This window comes from Taeniopygia guttata, chromosome 15, assembly GCF_048771995.1.
Source record: "Taeniopygia guttata chromosome 15, bTaeGut7.mat, whole genome shotgun sequence".
NCBI lineage: Eukaryota > Metazoa > Chordata > Aves > Passeriformes > Estrildidae > Taeniopygia > Taeniopygia guttata.
In genome coordinates this window covers 7,046,769-7,073,622 of record NC_133040.1, presented here as the reverse complement: position 1 = coordinate 7,073,622, position 26,854 = coordinate 7,046,769, and the positions used below count along the sequence as shown (strand labels likewise).

Here is a 26,854-nt window from a genome sequence, read left to right as displayed (position 1 = left end):
TGCTGCGCGGAGCTCCGCCGCGTGTTCCGCCCCGGCTGCTGCGCGGAGCTCCGCCGCGTGTTCCGCCGGAGCCGCCGCGCTCGCCTCGGCCTCCCCCGGCCCTTCACCGCCGCCCGAGCGGAGCCGCGGTCACGGTGAGGCCCAGGCAGGCGGCACAGCCCCGTCAGCGCCGGGCGGAGCCGCCGCCGCGTCTGTTGGGGGGCGGGCGCGGGGCGGAGGAGGCGGAGGCCGCGAGGCCGCGGAGGTACCGTCCCTGAGGGCGTGCGGGCACGGCCGGCGTGCGGCGGGCGGGCCGCGGGCCGGGCATGGAGCGGTGGGTCGGGGCCGCCGGGGGCTGGGAGTCGCTGTGGGGAGCCGGCTGGGGCCGATGGCCGTGCTGGGAGCTCCTAGCCGCCTGCGCCGTCATCGGCGCCGTGGGCTGGCTGCTGCGGCTGCGGGACAGGAGGCCGGGCGGCCGCCGAGCGGCGGTGGCGGCGGCCGCCATCTCCGCCGAGACCCCCATCGCGTCCCCGGCTCCCCAGTGCGCCCCGGCGCCGCCCGCCGCGGGGAGCCAGCGCTGCAGCGGGAGCCGCCCAGGTGAGAGACTCGGGGAGCCGGGGGATGGTGCTGCCCTCGGCCCGCGGCAGGGCCGGGAGCGGGCACCGGGCGCCGCCCGCGGAGGCCGTGCGGGCCCAAGGCCCGGCCGGGCCCGGCCCCGCCGCCCTTCCCACCGTGTCACGGCCCCGCCGCCCTGCCCGCCGTGTCACGGCCGGGCCCCGCGGCCCCGGCCCGGCGGCAGAGGCGGCTCCGCCCGCGGCCCGGCCCCGCTGCTGCTCCGCATCCTCTCCCGCGCCGCCTCTAGACATCGTGTGCGCTTCTCCTCCCTGGAAAGTTGTCCCGTCTTCCTTCCCTTTTTTCTTCTCCCGTGCCTTGTTTTAAGTTTCTTCAGCAGTTCCCTTCCAGCCACGTAGTTGATAACTGGTGGCTCGTTCGCCCACAGGCGGTACAGAGAACTCGCCCATCGCGGAGCCGCGGTTCTCTAACGCGGCCAAAGACAGGATGTGACTCTCCGTTCCTGCCTCCGGAAAAAAAACAAAACCAAAACAGCCAAAAAGAGCAGTTTTCTTACATTATTCATTTATTGAAGGATTTAAGGAGACTAGTAGAGTAAAATAGTACTGCCATCCTTAGAAATCAGTCGTTCATTCTGTCATGGCTCTAGTCTTAATTTTTTTTTTGGAAGCAGATTCTGCTGTTTTCTACTGACCTAGTGAGACAAGGGAAAACACAATTCTTGCCCATTCTTCCAGGTTTTGATTGATTTGGAAGAGCCCTAGAACATGTTGTTAAAGCAACAAGGCTTACATGCTGAACTAGAAGAGGAAGCAGCCTCGGTGCTGACTGTGCTCTGGATCATTTGTAGTTATATTACACATTTTATGGTTCAAATAATCTCATTTGGTACCTACACATAACAAACGGTCGCAGGATTGTGTCAGAATGAGCAGTTGCTGTTTCTCAGGTTTGCAAGTGAAACATTTTGTTTTGACAGATTAAAATAGGAAATGAAATGAAAAACCAATAATGCTTATCTAAGCTGAAATTCTATTGTCAAAACACAAATGGATTTTGTGAGCGTTCTGTGTTGTCACTCCAACAATGTTTTTCCCTATTTCCACACCAAACGCCCTATAGAAAACTTCATACCAACAGCAGATCTTGAACCTGATTCCTCACTGCTGGTCTGCTTTGCCATCTCATTTTGATTCTTTTGTGCCAGAGTTGTAATAGACACACAAAATATTTTTTTTTTTTAACAGACAAAATTTTGAGCACTAAGTTTTAGGTACCAGGTTCTGTCAAAACATGAGAAAGCAGAGAAATCACTCCCTCACAGCATTTTTTTGCTTAACTACAAGGGAGGAATGATTTTTGCATGTTCCTGTCTACTCTCCATACATGAATTATATATATGTACAGGCCTGCTCTTCTGCAGAATGATTGTGCTAGTTCTGAACCCTAAAAATAGGAGCATTTCTGAGCTAATTCTTTAAGGCATTATGTTGACTGCTCTGAGTGTTTTCATTGAGCTGTTTTTACCATGAACTTTCTCACCCCTGAGTTTTCATCTTCCTTGTGATTTTACAGTATGCAGTCTCAAAGGGAAAATCCTTAGAATAGCAAGTTTGGATATTTTATTTGACCTTAGGGGCACATCCCTTGATTAAAACATACTGGTAGCAAATGTTATTTTAAAAAATAAGACAATTAAGAATTAAAAACAAGTAAGAGGATCTTTCATATCTGTTTTGTAGTCTTGTGGGCAAGTCAGATAACCAAAACAGTGAGGTTGCTTGGAGGCTCAGGAATCACAGGGGAACTACAATACTTTGGGGAAGTGGCTCAGCAGCATCAGCTGTGGCTCTGCTGCTGTTTGGTGGTTTCTTTTACTTGGAAATACTCTAATTTCCCATTGTTTCAGCAAGGTTCCAGTTAATACTTGTGAAATGTTCAGGGGCTGATGTTATGTTGCTCTCTAACCACAGACATTCAAAATAAGAGGTTCATAAAAAAGAGTCAGCTCTCAAAGGAAATGTCCCTCCAAGGAAGCAGCCCTCAAACTCACATGACTGTTGACTTGTAATAATTGAAGGACTATTGAAGTTTGGCATTAAGTACATTTTCATAGTATTTCCTAATGCTAGGAATGTGTTTGTTCTAACTCATATTGCAGTGTAACTTAATGTGGTGCTGTATTGATTGCTGCTGAAGGCTACAGAAACTTAGAGTGTGCATTTAGGTTTTTTAAATATATGAAAACTAGTCTTAAGTGTCATTAACTGAGGATGAAACCTAAAATTGAAAATAAAGTACTAAAACGGCCATAGCAGTAGAGGCCTCATGAAATGGCTCAGCAGTGGAGGAGGGGCAGTGCAAGGCAGGAGCGAAGGAGGCTGAGGGAATGGCACAGCTGAATCATTCCTGTCTGGAGCTTCCCTTCCCGAGCAGTGTGCCAGGGGAGTCACAGCCTCTGTGCAGGTACGTGGCTGCAACACCTGATGAAATCATGTGAAAACTTCTTACATTTTTGAGCTGCCCAAATCTTGTATTTTTCAGTTATGTTTTTCAGAGCAAGGAATTTGTGTTGGCTTCGATTCGGTTTTAGTATCTTGTTGCAGAGCAGTGTGGAAGCTGTCAGTGTGGATTACATGGAGGGATGTGAGCCTGGAGAATTTTATCATAGCAGAGAGAAGGATGTTCCTCTGGAAGTGGAGACATTTTCCCAGCTTCTGTTTTTTGTTGGAGAAGGAGATCTGAAAAGATCAGTTGTTTTTGTCTTCTGGCTGTTTGCTCTCAAAACAGGCCTGGGAAACAACGTGCTGTGTACATATTTCTAGTCTTGCATCACAGCCAGAGAAAGCCTGCCCCAGCTGCTGTGTTGTGCTTGTTCCTTAGACTTCTGTCAACCAGAAAGTCCTAAGGAAATACTAGAAATACTTCTGTGCCTTTAGCTGGAGGTGCAGCCCCTTGTCTTGGGGCTGACTGGTGCTTGTGTCCTTGTACTGCATTGCACAAATAGATTGTGTCTTCTTGTCAGGAATCAAATATTCCTCAGCCTGTCATAAATTTTAATGAATAAATGCTCTAGATTGAATTTTCACTTCAGAAGAAATTGAAAAAGGACTACCAAGAACAAAATGTAAGCTATAAATATTCTTTTAAGTAGTTGAGAGAGGAGGAAATAAACTTGCTATGGGTCTGGTAGCTTAAAAACATTGAATTGAAAAATATTTTGTCTTTTCTGCATTGCAAGGATCTCTTCGGAATCTCAAGAAATTGCTAAGAGGCATTTTTTCCCTTTGCTTTAATACACCATTTAACTGGCAGAAGTTTTGGTTTTTTTCAGTTTTTCTCTTCTTTTGCCTTTCTTGTAGGTGGAATAACAATGGATACAATATTATCCCGATTAAAGAAGCTCAGCCATGATGAGCTTAGAGAAGAGATTGTGAAAGCAGGACTGAAATGTGGGCCCATTACTGCAACTACAAGGTTTATTTTTGAAAAAAAATTGGCTCAGGCACTGTTGGAGCAGCAAGGAGCATTGGAGGAGGAAGGGTCTGCTCTGTCAGAGGAGGCTGCTGGAAATGTCCCAGTGAATCACAACAGCCATGGAAGTGCTTCTGAGGATGCAGACTTTGGGTACTGTGTGGGTCTGAACCCTCCAGAAGAAGATGCTGTGACACACATGAACTGTTCAGCTGCAGCCTGTGGTGCTGATTCACAGATCCCTGCTCCAACACCGTCCAGAGATCCTCCACTGTTCTATGGTGTTTGCCCAGTTTATGACGACATCCTGGCAAGGAATGGTAAATTCTCACTGCCCTTATTTCCAGTGATAGAGTGACAGGCATTTTAGTAATGTCTGAGTAGAATTCTTTTATGTAACAGGTGTTCTGAACACCACTGCTTTAGTATTGTAAGCATTTTCTTTGGTCCTATGAACAGTATTTATTGAGACAAAGAAACAACAGTTCAAGACATCTCAGGTGTTTGCCATTAGAGTTCCTACATATGAGGATCCTCTACTCTGTGTAGCTCAGATGAAGAAAATTATTTCTTATTGCTACTCTTGGACCCATCCAGTGTCTTTAATCCCTTTCAAGAATAAAAAGTAGTCCTGTAAATAAGCAATCATTTGACTATTTATACTGTCATCAGTTGAAGCTTAAATGATCTTTTCTAAAAGTTTTCCCATATTCCTTTCTGTTCCTGGCAGGAGTAGAGTAGTGCACAGGATCATTTCCTCTGAGACAGTAGTAAGAATTCTTACTAAGAAAAGGTACATTAAGATATCCTTATTTGAACAATATCATTTAAAGAAGAAGAAGGATTTGTTTGTTATCTAAGATTCTCAGTGTAGATCTTGAAGTAAAGCTGGTCTTTCTGAACAAGGCAGCATCAAAATGCAATTCAGGGTGAATAAGCTCTGAGTTTGCTTTTCCATCTGGAAGTGAAGTGCTTTGGTGAAGGTGGTCCATCCATTAAAGGGGTGTTGATTGATGGGAATGGCTGAGCCCTGTGCAGAGATCACCTGACATTACCTGGAGCGTGTGGGAGGCTCCTACTCAGTATCCAAGAGACAGGATTTAAAAGGACTTTTGACCTTTTTCTCCTGTTTGGAAGAGAAACAATCTGAGACCAAAGCTGGAATGATAGTCTAATGAGTCTGTAATCTGTCTAGGAATTGAAATCTGAGATTATTAAAGCAATGTAATTTTGTTGGTTCTTTGCTGCAGAGAGAATACATGTGTATGAAGATAGGAAAGAAGCTCTCCAGGCTGTTAAGATGATTAAGGGTTCCCGTTTTAAAGCTTTTACAAACAGAGAGGATGCTGAGAAATTTGCTAAAGGAATCTGTGATTATTTCCCATCTCCAGGCAAGTCCTCTTTATGTTTGTCTCCAGTGAAAATGGGATCATTTAACAGAGGTAAGTGGGGAAACTTCTTCTCGGTACAGTAGATGCAATAGAAAGCATTGATTTTTTTTTTTTTTTTTTTTTTTTTTTTTGGTGAGAGAAGTAACAACTGTCTTACCAATATACTAATAACAGAAAAAATTCAAATATGAAGCACTGAATAAATTGAAGCTTAAAAGAACTTTTATTTTAAGTGTAGAAATGCTTAAAATCTGGAAAATGTTTTAAAAGTAAAGTACCATTGCTACTCTTCTAAAGGTGAAATGTAAGTAATGATCTGCATGGATACCTTGCTTTGTATTCCATGGTTAGGATTGGATTTGATTTGATTTACGGACTTCAGGATTTTCATGTTTAGAAAACAGATAAAATTGCACTGGATATTAAAACTGTACTCAATTTTAAGTATATTTTAAAGTTCAGAAATAAAATGGTAAGCACTGATGGTATTTCACAGCATTCCCAGTTGCTAGATTAAAGTGATTTAGGAGTTACAGAACTGCAGAAGCAATTTTAATTATCAGAAAACGGTTGTTTCTTGCTGAATTTTCGTTTTAAATTTGGATGGGAGCAGACTGCTAATTACAACGTTTACCAGTCTCTATTAAAGTCTGAAACAATCGTACAAGTTGATTTATCATTTTCCTCTCCCTCCCTATTACTAACTACTGGTGTATTTAAATGTCTCTTTGTTGAGTTCTGGTTCCTCACTCCTGTATATTAAAGAGGTCTAATTAATACATTGTTAAGATTAAAAGAATACTTTTTATGCTCTGGGTGTGCTAGTGGTGATCACTGGAAAGAATGTATCTAGAAAGGAGTGATTTGTGTTTTGGTAGATGGTTTGTGCTCCCCTGAGAGTGACGCTGTGAACAAGGAGAGAGCCAACAGCTACAAAAGTCCACGGACACAAGATCTCACAGCCAAGCTTCGGAAAGCTGTGGAGAAAGGAGACACAGCGACCTTTTCAGACCTTATTTGGAGTAACCCTCGTTACCTGATTGGGTCAGGAGACAACCCAACGATTGTACAGGTGAAAAACCAGCAACAAAACAGGAAAATCCAGGTTCTGGTTTAGTGATGTAGCTTTTGGGCCTGAAGGCAGAAGGGGAAGGAATGATGTTTCCTGCTCCTCCTTACGACATCTCGTTGCACCCAGTGCAGGGTTTCTGTGTTCACTGGCAGCAGCTGGGGCGCTTCTCTGTAGGTCACCCTGAGAGCTCCAGCACAGCTAAAGGAACTGAGTGTGCAGTTCTTCAGGGGAGGAATGGTTGTGTTCAGTAGTGCAAGAATAGTCTTCTTACTCTTTGGTTTCCTCCAAGTAATTGCAATCTTTTTTAAAACAGACTAAATTTAAGGACCAGGGTACAGCCAGGGCTGTAATTAGGAATTCCTACAGCATTGCTTATCTAAGCACCTCCATTAAATTCCAAAACAATGTACAAGGTGCCATTTGGAAAAACTGACAATCTCACTTCAACTTGTATCAGACCAGCTCTGTGAAGTTGTTGAAATTTTTTATGTAATATAGCAAAGCAGCTGAATTTTTTATATCTATACCCACTTTCCTGCTCTTTATCTAAACTGAACTTCCTACCTCCCTTTATTGTGTAATATCTTAATGTACATTTTTTGCCACATTCTCCCTTTAAATAAAGGCACTGAGTGTAAGAATAATTTCATTAATTATAATAATAATATGGGTGAAAAGATAAGTTTTTACAAAAATATCCATATGAAACTCACTGTAGGAACCCATGTATTTTCACAGTTCAATCAGTTACATCTCTGGGTGTAAGAAAGCAGTTTAGATTGAGGATCATTCTAATACTGGTCTTTTCTTCAGGAAGGGTGTAGGTACAATGTCATGCATGTTGCTGCCAAGGAGAACCAGCCTGCTATCTGCCAGTTATTGCTGGACACTCTGGAAAATCCAGAATTTATGCGGCTGATGTACCCAGATGATAACGATGTCATGTTGAAGAAACGCATCCAATACATTGTTGACCTTTACCTGAACACTCCAGATAAAATGGTAAGATCTCAGGGGTTACCTGGTTTTTATTGTTGTTGTTATTGTTACTATTATAATTATAACTAGAAAGGGCTAAGGATGTGTAAGGGAGACTGAAAGAGAGCAGAAGAGGAGCTGGCCATGAGTTCTGTGGGTTTTGGTAATCATTATTCTGCACTATGGTGGGAAAAGATTTGTTAAGAGCTGAGACAATTAGCCATGACATGTATTTACTTTCCTCAGTCTCAAAATTAAATGTGTGGTATTGACTTTACAATCTTTCTAAGTGCATGTGAATTTTTCTCTTTTTCCCACTGCAGTGGTTTGATACTCCACTGCATTTTGCTTGCAAGTTTGGGAATGTGGATGTGGTTAACGTGCTAACCTCACACCCAGCCATTGTAAAAAATCCAAGAAACAAATATGATCAAACTCCAGCAGAAGTAAGTCTCTTCATTGTCCACATCAAACCCAGAAATGTTATCCAGATCAGCATTTTTCATATTCAGACATTACTGACCACTGTAGATAGAAGACTTGTAGTAAAGTGCTAGTGTCATGATTAAAGAGTAAATTCTGTATAACATTACAAATATTTTACGCTGATTGTGTCTGTGGAAAAGTTTTAGAATTCATGAAGTTGGATATATTTTAGTTGAATTTTACTGTTAATTAAAAGTACTGGGTGAGATGAGTAGGGGCCAATAATGTGATTGTTCAGAAAGAACACACGTTGCAGTAGATTTGAAAAGGTTATTATGCTGCCCTAACAAGTAAAATTATATTAACAGGTAGTTTGTGAAAGAAGCAAGAACAAATCTGCTGAATTGAAAGAAAAGATAAAAGAGTACTTGAAAGGTCTGTATGCAGAGTTTTGTACTGTATCAGACATGTATTTTGGCTCTTGGCTGTCTACTGTTTGCTTTCTGTAGCATTTTAGTTCATAAATGATGCTGCTGTACAGTGCTCTGAAAACCAAAGGGAAGCTCTAAAATTGAGCAGGGACAGAGAACTTTTTGTCTTTTAAATGACAGTCAGAACTCTTAATGTATGGATCACAAGGTTGCCCTCATGGCTCTGTAATGTAGGCAAGGCCCTGATTCAGTAAGCCTGGAGCAGAGTGTTCAGTCTAAAAGAAACAAAAACCTTTTGCAGGACAAGAGATGTGTCTGTCATGATGGAGAGTCCTGTCATTTTATAATTTCCTTGACACAGAACTTTCTCTGTTTTGTCATGTGTGTGTTTAGGCAAAAGGAGGTTGTGAAAAATGTTAAAAGACCCTGAGGGAAGGGCTTTATGAATTATTGCAGGTGTTTTTGTGTTTGAAAGAGGAGGGAACCTACACTAAAATGTGATCTGTAATCACTGAAGCAGTGAGTCTGCATTACAAGTAGTTTTACAAATGAAGTAAAGTTAGATGGTTCAGTGTACGGGTGCATTGGCAGTCCAGGAAGGAGCAGCAGTCTGATGCAACATCAAGTGAATGAGAAGGCTTTGTATGATTTATTTTAGGTCACTATTATGTCCCACTCCTGAGGGCAGAGGACAATTCCTCAGCTCCGGTCATTGGGGCACCGTGGTCGCCCGACCAGACGGACGATGGCCCCCAGAGAGCTTGGCCGAAATACCCCGGCAGCCCCAAGGACCCCGTGCTGTCCATCAGGGCTTTTGCAGGCCCCATGAGCCCCTCAAAGGTAAGGAGAGAACTCCCTGTGACTCCAGTGCCTATGCTGCTCCTTTTTATGAATAAAGAAGATCTCCACAGGGTTCCTGTGTGGTGTGGCTTGCTCCTGGTACAGATTGTGGCTCTCTCTGCTGAGGAGATGGATCTTCCTCCATGGAAACAGAAACTTGTAAATATTTTTTAACTGTTGCAAACAGAAATGTGGTGTAAATAAGATCAGTAGCAGTTCAGTCAAAAATGTTTTTCTTTTTCCTCTTGGAATCTATTCAAAGAGCACCTTTGGCAAACCTTTCATTTCTTACAGATAATTGCTGTAACTTTCTAATCTGAAGCAAAGCCTTTCAAAGCAGCTATGAATCAGTTTTAAAAACATTAACTGTATCTTTATCTCCTTTCTAGAAGTTGCCACTGGATGTTAACCACTGCTTGTTGAATTAACATAAATATATTTTTCTAGATGGAAAAACTGACAACCAAGTAGTAGGTGTTGGGATGGTTTTGGAAATGTATTGTCTGTATAGTAAAAGCAAAATCTTCAGTTTTCAGAAGGAATACTTAGATATCTGTTAAATATATTTCAAACTTACAGGTGTTTATTTGACTCATTTATTTAATGTGAACATGCTGTAAATATGACAGCTTTAGAAGCAGTGAATAATTACAGTGGAGGACTGATGGTTGCATTCTTTACAGTTGAGGTCTACTAAAATGCTTAATGCTTTTTCTCCCAGATGTTCTTGATCAATTTGCTGTCCAACTGACATAAATGTAAATATCATTTATACTCCATAAAATATTGTCTAGGGTGTAAACAGTTCAGAATTTTAATTGCTGACAAGTATTTTTAATGTCTGAGTGTAATTCTTGGTCATCATTGTGATCTTCGTCATATAAAGTGAAGTGCAGGATTTTGCAAAAAAATTCCCCTGAGGCATTCCAACTTCAAGATAGACAGCAAGAATTTATTCTAATAATTGTAGCAAGACTGTACATAAAAAGATATCCCCTTTGCATCCTAGAAAACAATGATCAGGAAGTATTTGGAATTAAATAGAATGACATGGCAAAATCAGAAGACAGTTCTGTTTCCTGCTGCAGACACATTAAAACCAGGCAGATGTGGTGTCTGTTGATTTTCTGATGATTGTACATTGAGGTCCTTCTCTTTCATGAGCAGTTAAGAGATCAGAGTAACCACCAGTAGTGAAAGGAGTAACTTTAGATCCAGTGTGAGATCCTTCAGAGCTGGAGTTGAGCAGCACTTGTGGACAGCAAACAGCTGAACATCTTCTAGACCTGTAGGTAGATGTTTAGCCAGCACTGAGTGAGTTCATACTAGGGGGGTAATTTTTGTATTTATTTCTGTTTTTTAAAGGCTGAAGAATTTCGCAGGCTGTGGAAGACTCCACCACGAGAGAGAGCTGGCTTCTTTCACAATGTCAGGAAATCTGATCTGGAGAGAGGTGTTGAAAGAGTTGGAAGGTATCTAAAAGACTGTCAATATAAAAACTTAATAATAGAGCATGCAAAAGCAAAACACTGTGCTGAGAGCACAGTTATTACTTACTGCACAATATATTGGGGCAAAAGCTACTGCAGAAATATTTAAAGAAATATTTTGCAGTTGGATTTTTACTGTATTTTTGTGTAAATAAGATAGTTAAAATGTGAGACCTATCTTTCTTAGCTTTGGCAATAAAGGTATTTTAGCTGTTATTGATGGTATGTGTGGAATGCTTTTCACAGACATTTACTTGCCTCATTTGTCAGATCTAAAATTATGCATAGCCTGTTTGTTCTGTGAAAGTGAGGGATTGTTAAAAGGGAGTAGAGTGAAAAGATCCTAATACAAATTTCCTGTTTTATAAAAGCTGTGTGTGTGTATGGTGTGTCCTTGCAGCTAAAATACCTTCTATCAGCAACATATGGGAAAAAATACTTTGTTAAAAGCTGACTGCATTTCAGTCTATAAAATAATCCCTCACTTCCTCCTCCCTCTCCCATTCCCAAATAGAAAAAGCTGGTGCATGCAGTATCAGTGGGGATTCTTCTCTGTCTGATGTCTAGATACAGCCAGCTTAAAGATAGCAATGTTTATGCTGCCAACTGTAAAAATAGTAGATGAAATGTGAAAAATGCTCTAGAACAAATGAGGTGATACTTTGATTGCTAAGGATGTATCTGTGCTTTTGCAGACTGTTGATTGTGGTGGGATTGTGTTGCCTGGTTGCACGTTTGTGCTCCTGTCTGTAGCTGTTAAAATGTGATCAGAAAAGTTGTTGTCTAACTAATATTTATGTTTTCACAAATGATTCGTTTTATCTTATTTATTGCAGGGAGTTAGCTCATGAACTGGGGTTCCCGTGGGTTGAATACTGGGAATTTCTGGGCTGTTTTGTTGATCTGTCTTCCCAGGAGGGGCTGCAAAAATTAGAAGAGTACCTGAGTCATCGTGAAATGAGCGAAAAGGCTCAGCCAGAAACAGGGGAAAATGAAACCTGCAATAGATATAAAACTCCACATCCCTCTGGTAAGGAAGGGATAAATGCTGCAAACAATGGGTTGTACCTGGGGAGAAGTGGGACAGAAAAAGCTTGGTGCCCAGGGGAAGCAGTGTTCACCTGGTGTGGTTGCTATTATTCATCTGTAATCCAGAGAATCTGATTACTGCTTCAGAAAAGGAGCCAACAACACTGTGAATGTAGAAGTACAGTCTTTATCTTTCATGTGAAGTAGTTTATTTGAGTGTAGCCCCCAAATGAAATCCCTGTAAGAAACCCTCTATCTTCAGTATGTTTTCACTCAGAGCATTTTGGCATTCATCTTAAAGTATAGAATTTTGTAATCCACAGATATGGAATAAATAACATTTTAAAAATAAAAGAATAATTCTTTACAACTGTGAGCGTGAAAAGACACAAGAAGCAAAACCCAGGAAAGCTTTTATACCTTAGACCACCTCTTGCCATGTGTGCATTTTGCTTTTGTAACTTTAGCCATGTTAGTTCATGTTGTTACATATAGTCGGAGAGGTGTTCAGGAAGTAGAATAAGGCATAAAAGTTGTACATTTTTTCCTAGCTTATGTACTTGACTGTTTAAAGTCTTCTTATGTGTTGCTCTTGTTGAAATTTTTAACAGGCAAAAGCAAAAAGTCCTGCAATTCCATTTCTGTTGGAGCATTTTTGGATGAGGATGATGATGACATGAGCTTAGAAGAAATTAAAAACAGACAAAATGCAGCACGAAACATCAGCCCCTCTCTGGTGTCCAAGGAGCCCAGCATTGCTGCCCTTGGAGATGCTGAGTGTGATATCCTGTCCATGGAGTGTGCAGGAAACATCATAGAGACCTCAGCTCACCCTCGGCACTACGAGAAGGGGGCTGCTGCCAGCAAAAACGGGTTTTGCAGTCCTGTGTCCGGTAAAAGGATCATCAGCGACAGAAAGCAGCTGCATGATGGGTCAGAATGCCTCATGTCACCCGTTTCAAATTTGATGTCAGAATTTGAAAGCTTGTCATTCCAAGAACAAGAGATTGCAGGAGTATCTCATAAAATCACTGAAAAAACTGAGAATGAGGGAATTCTGGACAAGACCTGCTCTGCAGTGTCACTGGCAAGTTCTTCTGAGCCAGGTGTTACAGGAAAACATGGAGAGACCAAGTTAAGGACAGACCACAAAATACCATTAGAAAAGCAGAGAGTGTCCAGAGAATCTGGAATTCAGACTAAGGAGACACTGCAACGTCAAGAACTTTCTTCCCAGAAGTTTCTTTTGAAGACGTCACCTACAAATGACAATTTAAAGTTATTCCTTCTTGGGTAAGAATTGCCTTTTTAAACTCTTACTTGCACAGACAATCTCTTTGCTGATAGTTTATAAAACTGTTTTGAATTGGGGTAAACAAATATTTGGTTCTCTTTCCATCTAGTTCTGTTTCCATTCTAGGGAGCAGCCCTCGAAGCTGGATGGTGATGTCTTAGCAGCTATAGAAGGAGCAGAGATTGATCCCCAGAAATTCCCAATGATTTACAAATGGAAACACGCAGTGCAATCCTACACCTCATCTGACAGGCAAAGGTATTGCTGCAAACTCAGTCACAGGAGCTGAAGTACATTTTCAGTGAGTCAGCTTGAACAGCAGAATTTAAGGCCTTGTTACTCTCAAACCCGTATTTTAAATTCAGCACAATTAGCTGTTTTCTGAAGTTAATCACCAAAGCCTTATTTGACTGGTGTCTGTTGATAAGGAGTTTCTTGTGCTGCAGTCATGTTCTTTCCATTCTACTGCTGTTCCAAGTAACTTGAGCATGTCTCCACAGACAAATCAGACGTGACTGTTTTCCACTTGGCCAGTGTCTCACTTTGCTAATTTGGTACTTTGATCCTTCACTGGACCCAGTGATAGTTGTGATTTTGATTTGTAATTCATCCCCATTTTTGATGCAGTGCAGGAATGTTGTGTTTGTTGTGGTACTTAGATTATGCTGAGGGATGTTAAGGTGAATTTAATGTCTTTAGGCATCTTTTTATTAGTGGGGTTTTTTTATCCTTTATTACAACAGTCCAAAATAATTGTTCACGTGAAGGGTGGTGTGTGTCATTGTGGTCATTTTGAAAGAAATGACATCTATATAGAATATTTCATGCTCTTCCTGTTCCTTCTCTTCTTCCAGACCTGTCACTTACCAGACAGGATTTTTCTCAGCTGGTGCATTGGTTCTGAGATCTAAAGTGATTCTGAGTTCAAGTGCTGCTCTCATTATTGCAGTTTCCTTTAAAATGTGTGCAATGACTTCTGGTTTCTTTCAGTTGGCCAAGTCCAGCATTGAAGGCAAGATTGCAGTCCCAGTCCATGGCTGCTTGCTCTCCAAATGCTTCTGTGCATCCTGGTTCAGGAAGGAACAGTCCCATACCAGGGAGTCCGGGGAAACACGGCAGCGCTGCCTCCTTCCCCCCGGAGCCCGGGAGCCCTGGGCGCTACAGCCCCGCCTGCATCCTGCGCTATTTCGCAGAGCCTCCTGCCCACTAGAATGCAGCTCCTCATCCTGGGACCGCACTGCTGTTCTCATTGTTAGAGAGGAGGAAAAGCTACAATGTTACTAAGGTGACATGAGGTTTGTACTCGGCTATTTATTTTTCCTCAGTTGAGGACAACTGTTTGTTTAAACAATGGAATATATGTCTTAATGCCATGTACGAGGTAGATTTATTACTGGTGATGAGCAAGAAGTTTGTGACAGTGCAGTTGTCCAGTAGCTGAACTAACCCTTGTTGCCAGTACCACAGTGGGCTGAACAATTCTTAGCAATGGTGGTAATTGCTATCACTACTTATCCTCATTGTAATGAACACACAGCCCTCAACTGCCTTTCTTGACCTTGGATAGCCGAGGAAATGCATCATCAGCAAATAAAACATGGGAGAGCAGATTGATGGCAGAAAGTGAAACCTTCTCCTGCTTGCAGGGGGAAAAGCCTAAAACATGCCTGGGAATGCAAGGGCAACTTTGCAGTGTGGGATGTGAAACCCTGTGCAGCAGCAGAGAGTGTTTCCAGCCAGCTGGGCTGGGCAGTTGATACCCACACCCAACCTCACCTGTCTGTCCGTGTGTGTGTGCACAGATCTGCACAGAGACCCTCGAGTCTGCTTGTTCTGAGGCTGTTACAGACACTGAGATCTACCGAGTGCTTTAGAAACAGGGCACTGTAGAAACTATTGGGATTCCTTTAAGTGCTAGTGGGAAGATTTAAGGAAAAGAAAAGCTTAAAAAATAGCTGGCTATTTTTTCCCCAGAGAATCTATTAGCACTAGCAGATTTGAATAGTTATTACACAAAAGCACATCAGCAATAATCTCAGCAAATTTACCAGCAAGATACTTTATCTTAATGGTCTGGTTTGTAATATATTAGCATGGTAGCCAGTGGCCCAGGAGGTGGCTATTTCCCAAGAGAGAGGACTAAGGACAAAATATTTTTACGAAATCTGAGCTTTTACTGTGTCTCTAGTGTTGATGTCGTAATGAGTTTTTGTTACAGCAGTCAATAATTTTATTCTGCAGCCTTCTGTAAGAATGACTTGTTTTGACAGCATGATGCTGAGAGTAAGAAAGCTTTTCAAAACTCCAGAGAGTTTTCCATTTCAAGCCTAGTGCTTGTAATGTTGTATGAAAGGCTTCCAGAAACAGCTCTCTAGGTTAAAAAAAAAAAGGAAAGAAAAAAAGACCTATCTACTGTTACAGATAAATCTGATCAGAAAATGAAGTTCTGCAGGAGTGTGCTGTTGAGAAGGGATGGATTAGGATGAGCTGGTGCCACAGAGTCAGTGACAGCTCAGAGCCCCCTGGCAGGGCTGGCAGAGAAGGGCACCACGTTGAGCAAACAGGGGTGGGAGGTAGGAGGGGCTCCCCAGGGTCCCACCCTGGGGCTGCTCCCACGGCAGCGACTGTTGTACACAAACTGTGCACCCTCACAGCTTCCTGATTGGTACAAACCTAAACACTGCACTTAATACTTTTGCAAGCTCAGTAGTGCCTTTTGTAATATATTTTTTTAATTAAATTTTTTGTTCTTTTGGAAGTTTTTAAAAAAAAAGTGGCATCCACTTACTATGGGCAGATAAAATACAGTTTTTCTCTGGGCTTTCTGAACAGGATCTTTTAATGTCTCTACATTGGATTATTTGGTGCGATAGCTCTCCATGGGGGGAGAGACTCCTCTTTTAGAAATTATTCTTTACCAAAAAAAAAAAAAAAAAAAGGCTTATTTTGCTCTTTTGTTAAAATTGAACCTAGTTCTATGCAGCTGGACATTAGGAAGAGCTACTTTACATAAATGCCTCTCATTCAGTCATATTTCAGACAAGTACCTGGGGGGCGGGGGGGTGTCATACTTTAGGAAACATGTTTTTAAAAAACCCAGAACCAAAAACGTAACCTTCTGTTACTAAGTGTATCTGTTACTAAGTATATTTCATAAAGGTTTTTTGTTGGGTTTTTAATTTTATTTTTATGTAGCAGGCTCCATGGTCTCAAAATATGTTAAGATCCCACATATATAGAGTTTTACTCCAAAAGGATTGAGACTGTTTTTTGGGGGGGTTTTGTTTGTTTTTGCTGGGTGGTTGGGTTTTTTCAATAATTTAATGTAAATTACATCTTTATCGTGCTGGAGAAATGGATCAGCTTATGTAATTGCCTAATACCATGTTAGAGCCAAACTACTGGGGTAAATTGCTGTGGGTGCAGCTGCTGTTCTCCACTGGTCCTTCAGAGCTGTGATATTGCAGCATTGTCCTTTTGCTAAGTTTGTTACTGAGCCAGGAGACTGATACCAACACTCTAGTTCTCTGTACTTTTTACTTTTATTATGCTTTATTTTTTTAATGTTTAAATGTATGTTACTGGTATGTACCTGTGGCCAGACACCCCCCACACTCACCCACACACCCACCACACTCTTGCCTTCCACTTTGTAATGTTGTTTTGGTTCAGTCAGGAGAGTATTTTTTTAACTGTGTTATATAATGTGCTTTAGTCCAGTTGTACTTCACTTAAGAGGTCATTTTTCTAACAATGTGTTACTTCAGCTATGACAAAAGTAGCAGTTTATGCAGCAGTTTGATAATTTGTGATTTTGTGAAGAAAGCCCTTCAACACTGAGCCTGTGGAGACACTTTAAATCAGAGTGATAGTGCTTGAATTGTGTTTTCTTGGCCAAAAGTTCACTTTTAAAGGTGCAAAATAGCTGTGTTTTTGTTGGTTGTTTTTTAATTAGCAAAGTGTAATGTTAAAAATACGGAAGTATCCCACTTTCTATTAAAATCAAGTGAATAGCTGAAAGTGTCACCCTGTGTTCAATATGGGGATGTGGGGAGAAGGAGCTAGGCACAACAGGGCAACTCACTGGCTTGTCCAGGCCTGGCTTGTACAATACCTGCAGCTTTTGTGTGTGTTGGTGACAATGTGGCAATGGACTACACCATCAAAGACTTAAAAGAAGAGTCTTAAAGTGTTGAAGAGACAGGAACTCAGACTATGGTAAATAATTTTAAATTTCACACTTTCTACCCCCACCTTAAGTGTCATCAAAACTATTGTTAATTTCTGTACCTGTGCAAAGAGGTGTTGTGTCCTCTGGTTACCCACCAAGAGTTCATTCACTGACACAGGGCATGTAGAAGGGGATGTGTGTGAGGTAACAGAAAACAAAAAGATCACAGAATTTCCATCTTACAGGTGCTGGTGCTCCTGTTCCTCGCGGTGGTGACACAGCCCTGCAAATGGCTGTGCTTAGGCTACAGAAGTTCCCCTCCTGGGCAGTTCTGTGGCTGATGGCAATTAACTGCTCTGGCTCCCACCTCCAGTTCACATTTCAGGTGGTTGTGAAAGAGCTGTTGCCCTGAGCAGTGTGGGACACACCAGCAGTCCCCACAGAGCTCCAGCCACACTTGCTACAGCTGCCCATGCAACCATTCAGCTGAAGAGACAGGAAAGAAAGACAGACCAAATATTTTATTCAAAACTTTAAAAAAGTTAATAGACAAAACCAGATAAATTATTCTCATTGCATTAATGAGAGATAAATCATGATGGTTTCCTCTTGCCCCCCACACCTTACACTACACAATAATCAGTTTGTTCCCTCCCAGTCCCTGTTCCTTGAACTTATCCTGATGTAGCAGCAGTTCACTATCAAGACCTTAAATCCTCTTCTCCATAGGCTGTGTGCCGTGATTATGCTTCATACAGCTTTGACAGGAGTAGGTTCAGCATCTCATCAACATCCTTGTTGATCAGAGAATCTGTCAAACAACTTAGTTATGTCTGCTGTCCTACTATTAACTGACCAAGTTGCTACATCAGCTCAGGTGCCCAGCAAGCTTCAGAATGCTTCTGAGCCCTCCCCTCTCACAAGCCCAGCAGCAGGAGAGCTGTATGAAGGAGGCCCTTGAGACGAGCCATCCCATGGCCACCTGCTCACCATTCTGGCAACAGCAGTTTGCTCCAGTGCTGCAGGACCTCCGACCTGCAGCACCACTACCCTGAACTCAGTGGTGGTATTGCTCTACTCAGAAAGCAAGGTATCAACAAATAGAAATCAGTAGGAAAGAGCACTCAGTAAATATGTCAGTAACTGAAAGCACTTCGAGAAGATTGCTGCTTTCCTTTCGTCCCATCTTACTACTACAGTCTCATCCCTACAGCCTTCTCCAGACCATGTTTTGGTTAAAGGCTTTACAAGACTGAAAAATATTCTTGAGATCATCTTAAAGGACATCCTGAGGATGGTGGAACACTTAATGTAAGCAGCAGTTAGTTCTAGCACCACAGCTCTGAGGCAAATGTTTTTTTTACCCTTTCCTTTATGTTCATACCTCCAGGCACAGTTTACATGGGCTTTTTTGGGGCAGAGGGGAACAATGACACAACATCAACATACACACTCAACAGCTTACAAAAAAGCTTTATCCCTTTGTCCTTTGGACAGCAGAATTCCCTGTTTGTCACTTCTGCAGGAGCTGGAACAACCTGGCTCACCTTTTGTTTTACCTGCAGTGTGATCCAAGGCTTTTACCACACCAGTTGCTTTCCTGCACAAGAAAAATACCCACAGGAGCAAGCTTTGGTTAGATAAATTCACATGGGGGTGAGGGAAAAGTCATTGCTCTTGCAGCTGCTGAGCAGACATTCAACCTGTATTCCACAGCTCAGCTTTGAGTTTTGGGGAATACTTAAGGACTGGACATGTTCAGGCTTACAAAGATTTCTTCTTTTCTGGACTGAAAGACAGATATGAATATGAAGGAGGAATGGGGCCAAAGGACATTTGAAGACAGCATCACACCCCAACGTAATAAAAATCTAGTGGTACTGTAGCAGAACGTGCTTGTGCTAGTGCAAAGAGACTAGAGGCAGCTCCTGGACAGCCATCCATCCATCTGGCTCACTCAGGTGCGTGTGATTTTGTCTGGAGGCATGAAACCTGTGTCACCCAGTGCTCGAAGGGCCACTCTGCCGTTGGGACGTATCACCAAGTGAGTGATGCTGCCGTTGTTGAGGGACAGTCGCAGCCAACCTTCAGGGGGAAACTGCAGTGCTCTGGTGACAAAAACATATATATTGGTAAATCATGAACATATTAACAAGCCCTCACAGCATCACTTTCTGTCCCAGATAGGGGGAAAAGGAGGGGGAAACTCAAAACCGGTGGGCATTGTGTGGCTTGCAAAGCAATGCCCCCAGTCAGCCTGGGAAAAAAGCCTTTTCTTGTGGAAATGCTGTAAAACCACAGCGTTGGTAACTGGAGCGGAGCCAAGAGTGCCCTTGGCTAAGCAGAGTCCAGCAGACGGGTGTGATTACTGCTGACAGGATTAGTTCAAGTGGACAGAAGGCAGCAGCTCAATGCAGTGAGGCTGCTAGGAGTGCTCTGAGCAGCCCCATCACAGCGAGGCTGCAGCACCACAGCACCTGAGCAGGTGGGACAGGCAGAGCTGGCTCAGCACCCAAGGGCTGCCTGAGCAGAGGACCTGGATGTGGCAGACAGTGACACACCCATTTCAGCCACAACCCCACAGCAGAGGCAGCGACAAAGGATTCCCACCAGTGGCCTGCACGAGCCTAGGGAAGAAATTCACTGGAACTACTTTCCATGGGCTACATCATTCCCCAGGAAGGACAAGGACAAGTACCTTGTGCCTTCCTAAGAAACACAACATCACAGCTGATCTGCAGCCATTCTGAATTTCCTAGCTCAATGCCTCAGGAGCTTCATCAAATGTATTAAACAGCTGGAAAAAATACCATGTTGCCTCAAACAGCTTTTGCCTCTCAAACTGAGGAATAACTTGGTTTTGGCTCTTATGACAGTCTTGTAGAAAGCCCAAAAAAATTAAATACCAGCTACAGCCAAGCTAGATTTGAAGGAAATGTTACACGGATTGTGTTCAATTGTATCAGACTGACTGGAATCAAAGGCACAGAAGAGACATTAAAAAGAGGAGGAAGGCAACAGCAAAGAGAAAAGGTAGGTAAGTATTTCAGAAAAAGCCTTGGCAGGAACAATATAGTATTTTTTAGCACAGGAAAGAGTAGTATCTTTACCTGATCAATAATTTCAAGTATAGCAATTTTGAAAAGCTCTGAAGCAGCCCAGAGAGCAGATAGGCCAGCATTTACCTAGCTCAGCTAAACAAAGCTAACTGAAACTGTTGTAGGTATTGATTAGATTAAAGTTTAATCACATCTGTCCTGCTCACGACAAATTATCTTGCAGACAGTGCTTTGTTGATGGGGAAGAGGAATAAAACAGACTCAGCTGACTGGATACAGAGATAGGCAAAGATCCAGAACTCTTTTCTCCTTTATGAACAACCTTGATGTTATCGGAAAGATCCACTCTCCCCGTAATCCAATACTGGATGTTACTGCAAAAACACACTAATGCAACTTCAACATAACTCAAAAATATCCATTAGTAAAGAATTCCCCAAACTGAATCAATCTTTAATGACATAAGCTCAAATTCATGTCACCTCAAAGAGATGCATCCAGTAATGCATCTATTTGCTGTCTTTTCTAACAGGCACTACCCTCAGGTTTATGGAAGCAGGAGCACATAGTGATTAAAGTAACTGTCCAGATGTACAAAAAAAGTTAAGTTTCACTGACTTAGCCATTTTTGCTTTAGAATTAGAATGAAAGTGTTCAAATTATCGAATGTCCCTTGATAAAGTTGCAGAAGCAGCTGCTCACAATGCAGGCACTGATCTCCAACCACTCCAAAGATGTGAAATCAATGCATCTCCTCCCTCAGGGGTGCCACAAGGCAGCCCTGTTGGAGTGAGCCCTCCCTGGAGCAGCCCCAGGGGAGCAGGCAGCCCTACCTGCACACGATGTAGCGGATGACGTTGGCGTGGCACACGAAGATCTCGTAGCTGTCCTCCTCCTGCTTGGCGTCAGCTCTATGGATGAAGTTTCGAAAAGCAGCCTCAATTCGAGCTCCATCTTCATAATACTGCTGAGGGCACCGAGGTCACAGTTACACACAGCTCAGAGCAGCCCTGCCTCCCCAGCGACCTCACCTCCCCAAGAGCTCCTGGTTACACTTGGGGTGCACTTGGGCTGAACTAATGCTCAAGGACTGCAGGTTATTTTAACTGCTCTGCACACTTACTGAGGAGGAGGAAAGAATGTAATTATCTAAGGGCTATGATAGCAAATATCAGCTCAGACACTGCAAGTTATTGCTACTGTCCGTACAGAATATACTGAAAAAAATCCCAAAACATAAATAAAAAAAAACTCTAAAGAAAAACTTACCACAGCTTCTGGTTTCCAGTGGGAGACTGGAGGGTCTGGTTCTATAGGTGCTCCCTCTCTCAGCAGATCAGTACTGATTTTTTTGACTCCTGAAATATTAGATACACATTCAGAAAGGAGTTGTTCACATGCCATGACAAACAGCCCCACAACTCTACAATCACTACATTTTTCACAGTCTTTCTTTGAGGAAGGCTTATTCTATGTGTATCTCTCCAACAAAACTGTTTTGCCATCAGCAAGACAACTTACTCCAACTGAACAGCACAGCCTGTCTGTTACACTTTGAAAAATTGTATTTGCACTTTTAAAGAAAAACTGGAAACAAACAGAATTATGGCTGTAGGTTTCTTTATAAATACAGACATTCACATAGGGCTGGGAAATGGCTAAATAACATCTCAACCTTAAGGACAAGCTAGAATTCTACTGAAAGCAGTTTTAAGAATCAGAAGACAATGAAAAATTAAGGGAAGTCTCTTACCTGGGAGATGTTTGCTTATAATTTCAGTTGTTTCAGTTGCTCTAGTCATGGAGGAGTGGATAATCTGATCAAATTTTAATCCCAAACTTGCCAGCCTGCGTCCAGTCAGTTCAGCCTGCTCTCGACCTTAAAAAAAGCACATTCATTCTATAAATTGGTGACACTCCCATTACAACCTCACACAAAGTACCAAGAGAGTTGTCCAGCAGACATAAAAGGTCTGCATCGATGCTGGGCTTTTTCCTTTCAAAAAACAACTGGAAAACATTTTCATTGGAGCCACTGCTCAGGCCAAGCTTACTGACTGAACAATTTCAAGTCATACTTGCATCAGGAAAAAATTCTTTCTTTCAATTAGGAAAAAAAACCCCAGAAACCAAAACTTACTTAGCAACTTTTACTGAAGTACTCAATATCCCTGCTAGCCCCATCCCCAGGAAGCAACAATCCCCCTCAGGCCTGACAGTGTGTTGTTGTTCATAAAGGCAACACCAGCCTGGCACAGTTCACAGCACCTGGGCAGCCTCAGGAAAGTTCATCCCACCTTTCAGGCAGGCAGGTGAAAAGACAACAGACAGGTTAAGTCACTTACTTAAGGCACAGGATGAGACAGGATTAACATTATGCTTTGTTACCAGTTTAAGATACCACTTGAGGCCTGCAATTACCATTTCACACCTGTTTGCACACCAGTAATTGAGATGTGGGTGGGAAAAAAATCCACAGAAATAATTCTTCCCCCTCTGAAAACAGCGTTGGCACACACATAATCAAGGAAGTGTTCACTGCTTTTCAAGTACATTATTAAAAGTAATACTAAGTGGCATCTGAGACCTAGTCACAGGATCAGTGAGTTAAGACTAACACAAAGGTTATCCTCAATTCATCTAAGTGATTAGCAGTACTCCCAGAAACAGTGACAGCAGCAAAAGTGCAATGCATTTAATTATAACACTCCAGCTGAAAGTCAGAGGTGTTTTTTTTTTAATAAATCAGCAGATTAAATTAAGAGAAACACAAGAAAAATCCATCTCAATGAAGTTTAAAAGCCCCAACCCTTAGGAATTACATCAGCTGGCACAAATGAACACTTGCTAAAGCAAACTTAAGATAATTTGGAATTTCCTTTGACAAGTTTCTTTACAACTGAGCGTGTTTAGAACTCTCTAAATCACATCTTAAAGTCTGGATCAAAACTGAAGAAAACAAAACTTATTCATGACATCTTTCTGCCACAAAGGAATACAGAAAGTAGATTGAAGTTTGGCAGCAAGACCCAGAACAGTGCTGAGTTACTGACCTCACAGGTAAAAAATAATTTCCTCAAAATGCAAAGCACGATGCTGCTAGTGGTACCTACCCAGTGGGGTCAGAGTTCTGTCTTTGTCAGCCCGGCCATCCAAGTGGTACTGGGAATGGCGGATCAGGAATATGTGCCTGGTGGCTTTTGCTTTGCAGTGATCTAAGCGAGAGGCAAGCTCTTCTTCACCCGTTTCTTCACTTTTCTTTTTGAGGTTGATAAGAGCCAGTGGTTCACGTCTAAATAAACACATTTAAAGAGTCATTTTTAGATGGGGAGACTGAGAGGCAGGGGAATTTTACAGATATATAGTCTTGATTTAATTCCAGACATAGCTGAAGAACTAAAAGTGACAGTTTAGCCACTTGTACATGAAACTGAATCAAACCTTTGTGTGAAAAGTAAAAATAAATGCCTGCATGAAAAAAAGTTAATGTAATGGGTTAAAAGGTGTAACTTGACATAAGTAAATTTGCCACTTAGTGCCAGCTACCTGAATTAATTATTGGGAAAAAAAAAAAAAAAAGCAATGAGCAACAGAAAAACTTACAGCGTACAACAGTATGGTTTTTGACAAGAAAAACTAACCAGGAAGGACACCCAGGAAAAAAGGAAAAGGTGCTGACTGACCATTAGAGAAAGAAAATGCTTCATATCTAAAAGGCTCTGTAATAACACCTACAAAATTTGCACTTTATCAATCACATTTACATCAAATGACTAAAAAATCACCCCCCCATCAACATCCTAGAAAGACTCCAACCTTCTGCAGTGCACATTGAGAATTATTTTCTGCTTTAAACTAGGTCACATCAGTTCTCTCCAGTAAAACTTTTTATTTTTCAGCCTGGAGTGTTTTATTTATCCTTTCATCTTTTCAGCACTCTCTCCCCTCATGCCACTTTAATCTCTCTTCCACTTGTCACAGTGCACATGAGCACCCTGCTCTGCACATCGCCCAGACAGCTGACCTGGTTCCTGCTGAGGACAGGGGGATCTCCCCCTCTCTCTGCTATCAAGGTTTGGTGCTACAGACCTCCCACCACCGACCCTGCCCAAACCTTCCCCACGTTACTCTGGGCCCCTCTCTGCACTGATCCTCCACCCCATTATACAAATCATTTTCTATGTCACTCCACCTCAGACCGTGTTTTATTTATGCCACACCTCACTTGTTCCAGTATTAAACTTGTTTATTTAATGATAGATTTTTTTTTAATGGATAATAATTTTTATTCAGTTTGGGACAAAGTAATTTGTTCACAGAAAATTGCTGCTTCCCACATCTATTTCTCACAGCAAGCCCTCCTGCCTCCATTTTGCTTTACTGAACACATGATTTCCATTAGACAATGAGGACCTATCTACACATTCCTCAAGCTGTTAATTCCTCAGCAAGGCATTAAAAATGAAACAACAGGCCAGTAACAACAAGTTCTATTGCTCCTTCACAGGATACTTTTGATTCACTGGAAATTATTCTGCTGGCAAGATACAATAGGAAAACAAAAAAATCTTTAAAATCAATTCAAGCACATTAGTAAAGCAGCAAGGGAATAACTCATCTGATGCCTGTCATTATATATTCCACATGAATGAAACTAGATCTGTCCTGAGAACTGAGTTGCACAATTCCTGTGCAAGTGGCAGAGACCAACATTCCAACTGTGACACCCTGTCAGACCAATAAGAAGTTTGATATTTGCATTTGTTTGTTTCAAACATGAAAAGCCACTGGTTGTTAAGAATATTGTAGTATCTAGTTATCTCCTCAAGGCTTGACTTTCTAAACATTCCCTGCCCCCATAGAGCAGTGGTCAGATATTCTGTGTATTTATAAGCCATTTAACAACTTTGCACATTCACTTCTTCTGCCAATAACATCCAAAAGTCAAGATTAAGATTTCAAACAGGCACAACCTAAGCCACAACTGGTAGACCACAAGCAGCAGAAAACAAATTGATCTGGGGTAATATATTCCACTGCCACTGTCTGCACACTGTGAGGCATGGTGATTTGCTATCCTGAACTGCCAGGAAGTATTATCTGGCCGTGTTTGCTCAGGCAGTGGTGACAGCTCTGTAACCTAAAGCACAATCTCTACTTCCTGGATTGGTTTTAAAAAAATTACTTGAGTCTAAAAGTACCATAGAATCCTTGAAGAAAATCAACCATTTAGCAGAATCAGGAAGCTACAGTTAAACCACCAGCTTTAGTACCTCCCTCAGTAAAATTGTGTAACCAGCTGTAACTTTATTTAATGAAGGCATTATTTTTATCACTGGGGTGTGCATAGCCCTATTTACATGAGCATTTGATCCTGTAGCCTCTCAAAAATCAAAATTATGCATTATACAATAAAATCTGTTAGTGCTTAGGTTTGGATTTACTATGATTAAACTGGAGCCTGACATAAGTCTCCTCGGGAGATAATTCTACCAGACCGAAGCTAAATGAGCCAAAGCTCCATGCGGATATCTGCACATTCTAATTAAATATTCAGAAAAAATGTAGTCAGCCCCTGTGTGAATGTGTTTCAACGCTGAAGAACACGAGTGAGCTGGGTTCAAAGCGCCACTGGCTGTACCAGGATTTCAGCCCAGGCAGCTTCATGAGCACAGGCCCCGCACCCACCCGGGAGCTGCTGCCGGGCTGACACCCTGCTGCAGGCACACAGCAACACCTGGCGTGGCCGGGGAAAAACCTAAAAGGTACACTTCTATCACAAGCCTGAGGTTGGCAGTGTGGCTGGCGGAAAGCAGCAGAATAAAGGGACCTGCACAGGGTTAAGTGCAGGTCCCTCAACTGTCTGAACAAAACCCAGCGCTGGCACATCCCTCCACAGCGCTCCGGCGCTCCACGGGTGTTCGCGAACTTCAGCTGCGTTCTGACCTGCAGCACACGGAATTTCACCGGGAAACGAGTCCCGTCGAGCCGGGGACTGCTCCCGACCCCCGAGGGGCCCCGCAGAGGGATTCAATAGGGCAGGTCCCGCCGCCCCCGGATCGCCCCCGGCCCTCAGCACAGCCGCGCTCACCTGTCCCAGTTGCTGTCCCAGTAGCTGCCGCTGCCGGCGGCTCTCTCGATCCAGCCGGCGGCCGGCGGGCAGGAGGCGGTGGGCGGCAGCAGCAGCAAGCCGGGCGGCGCGGCGGAGGGCGCGGAGGAGCCCCCCGGGCGCGGCTCGCTGTCGCCAGCGCCGCGGGCCGGCTGCTTGCCCACGACGACGGCGGAGAGCAGGACGGAGCCCCCTGCCAGCCCGCAGGCGGCGAGCGCCAGGGCGCGGCGGGCCGACATGGCGGGGCGGCCGCGGGCCCCTCAGCGGCGAGCCCGCCCCGCCGCGCCCCGCCCCGGACGGAGCGCGGTGCGGGGCAAGATTCCTCCCGAACGGGGAGCGCGGGGCTGCGGGGACCCCCGGCCCGACCCCCCAGCCCTCACGGACCCTCACAGACCCTCATGGACCCTCAGAGACCCTCAGGGACCCTCACAGGCCCGGCCCGGCCCCTCTGCCCCGGCCGCGGTGCCCGCGGTGCTGCGCCCGCCTCTGGTCCTGCCTGGCCGCTCCCAAACCCGTTCCCACCCCAGGCCGGTCACCA

The 26,854-nt window shown here is 43.2% G+C and overlaps 2 protein-coding genes across 6 annotated transcripts; one reads left to right on the top strand and one right to left on the bottom strand.

The window, feature by feature from the left end:
- Window positions 1-4: 4 nt before the first annotated feature.
- On the top strand, window positions 5-15,804 carry ANKLE2 (ankyrin repeat and LEM domain containing 2). 4 transcript variants are annotated; one of them, XM_030286005.4, is made up of 13 exons: window positions 5-134; window positions 3,915-4,346; window positions 5,277-5,468; window positions 6,296-6,489; window positions 7,303-7,491; window positions 7,791-7,913; window positions 8,262-8,328; window positions 8,983-9,164; window positions 10,530-10,636; window positions 11,491-11,684; window positions 12,295-12,976; window positions 13,104-13,235; window positions 13,968-15,103. In XM_030286005.4, the coding sequence occupies exons 2-13, from the start codon at window positions 3,926-3,928 to the stop codon at window positions 14,185-14,187; spliced, it is 2,703 nt and encodes a 900-aa protein (XP_030141865.4). In that variant the 5' UTR covers window positions 5-134; window positions 3,915-3,925; the 3' UTR covers window positions 14,188-15,103. The 4 variants fall into 4 exon arrangements, with proteins under 4 accessions (XP_030141865.4, XP_012433591.5, XP_030141863.4 ...); XM_012578137.5 differs by having other exon boundaries at window positions 112-244; XM_030286003.4 differs by lacking the exon at window positions 5-134 and adding an exon at window positions 254-576 and having other exon boundaries at window positions 13,968-15,804.
- Window positions 15,805-18,905: 3,101 nt separating this feature from the next.
- On the bottom strand, window positions 18,906-26,632 carry PGAM5 (PGAM family member 5, mitochondrial serine/threonine protein phosphatase). Of its 2 annotated transcripts, none has more exons than XM_030286008.4 (6): window positions 26,299-26,632; window positions 23,321-23,499; window positions 21,961-22,086; window positions 21,477-21,565; window positions 21,041-21,174; window positions 18,906-19,256 (listed from the first exon to the last, which is right to left on the bottom strand). In XM_030286008.4, exons 1-6 carry the CDS (start codon window positions 26,553-26,555, stop codon window positions 19,106-19,108), a joined length of 936 nt encoding a protein of 311 aa, XP_030141868.4. In that variant the 5' UTR covers window positions 26,556-26,632; the 3' UTR covers window positions 18,906-19,105. The 2 variants fall into 2 exon arrangements, with proteins under 2 accessions (XP_030141868.4, XP_030141869.4); XM_030286009.4 differs by having other exon boundaries at window positions 21,041-21,171.
- Window positions 26,633-26,854: the final 222 nt, after the last annotated feature.

Excerpts from the sequence above, each read along its gene's own strand:
- ANKLE2 (XM_030286003.4), top strand. The coding sequence starts at position 306 with ATGGAGCGGTGGGTCGGGGCCGCCGGGGGCTGGGAGTCGCTGTGGGGA. Across the intron at positions 7,492-7,790 it reads TGAACACTCCAGATAAAATG|TGGTTTGATACTCCACTGCA; the intron begins GTAAGATCTCAG and ends TTCCCACTGCAG. Across the intron at positions 9,165-10,529 it reads GCCCCATGAGCCCCTCAAAG|GCTGAAGAATTTCGCAGGCT; the intron begins GTAAGGAGAGAA and ends TGTTTTTTAAAG.
- PGAM5 (XM_030286008.4), bottom strand. The coding sequence starts at position 26,555 with ATGTCGGCCCGCCGCGCCCTGGCGCTCGCCGCCTGCGGGCTGGCAGGG. Across the intron at positions 22,087-23,320 it reads CAGAACTCTGACCCCACTGG|GTCGAGAGCAGGCTGAACTG; the intron begins GTAGGTACCACT and ends GCTTTTTTTAAG. Across the intron at positions 21,566-21,960 it reads TATAAGCAAACATCTCCCAG|GAGTCAAAAAAATCAGTACT; the intron begins GTAAGAGACTTC and ends CTAATATTTCAG.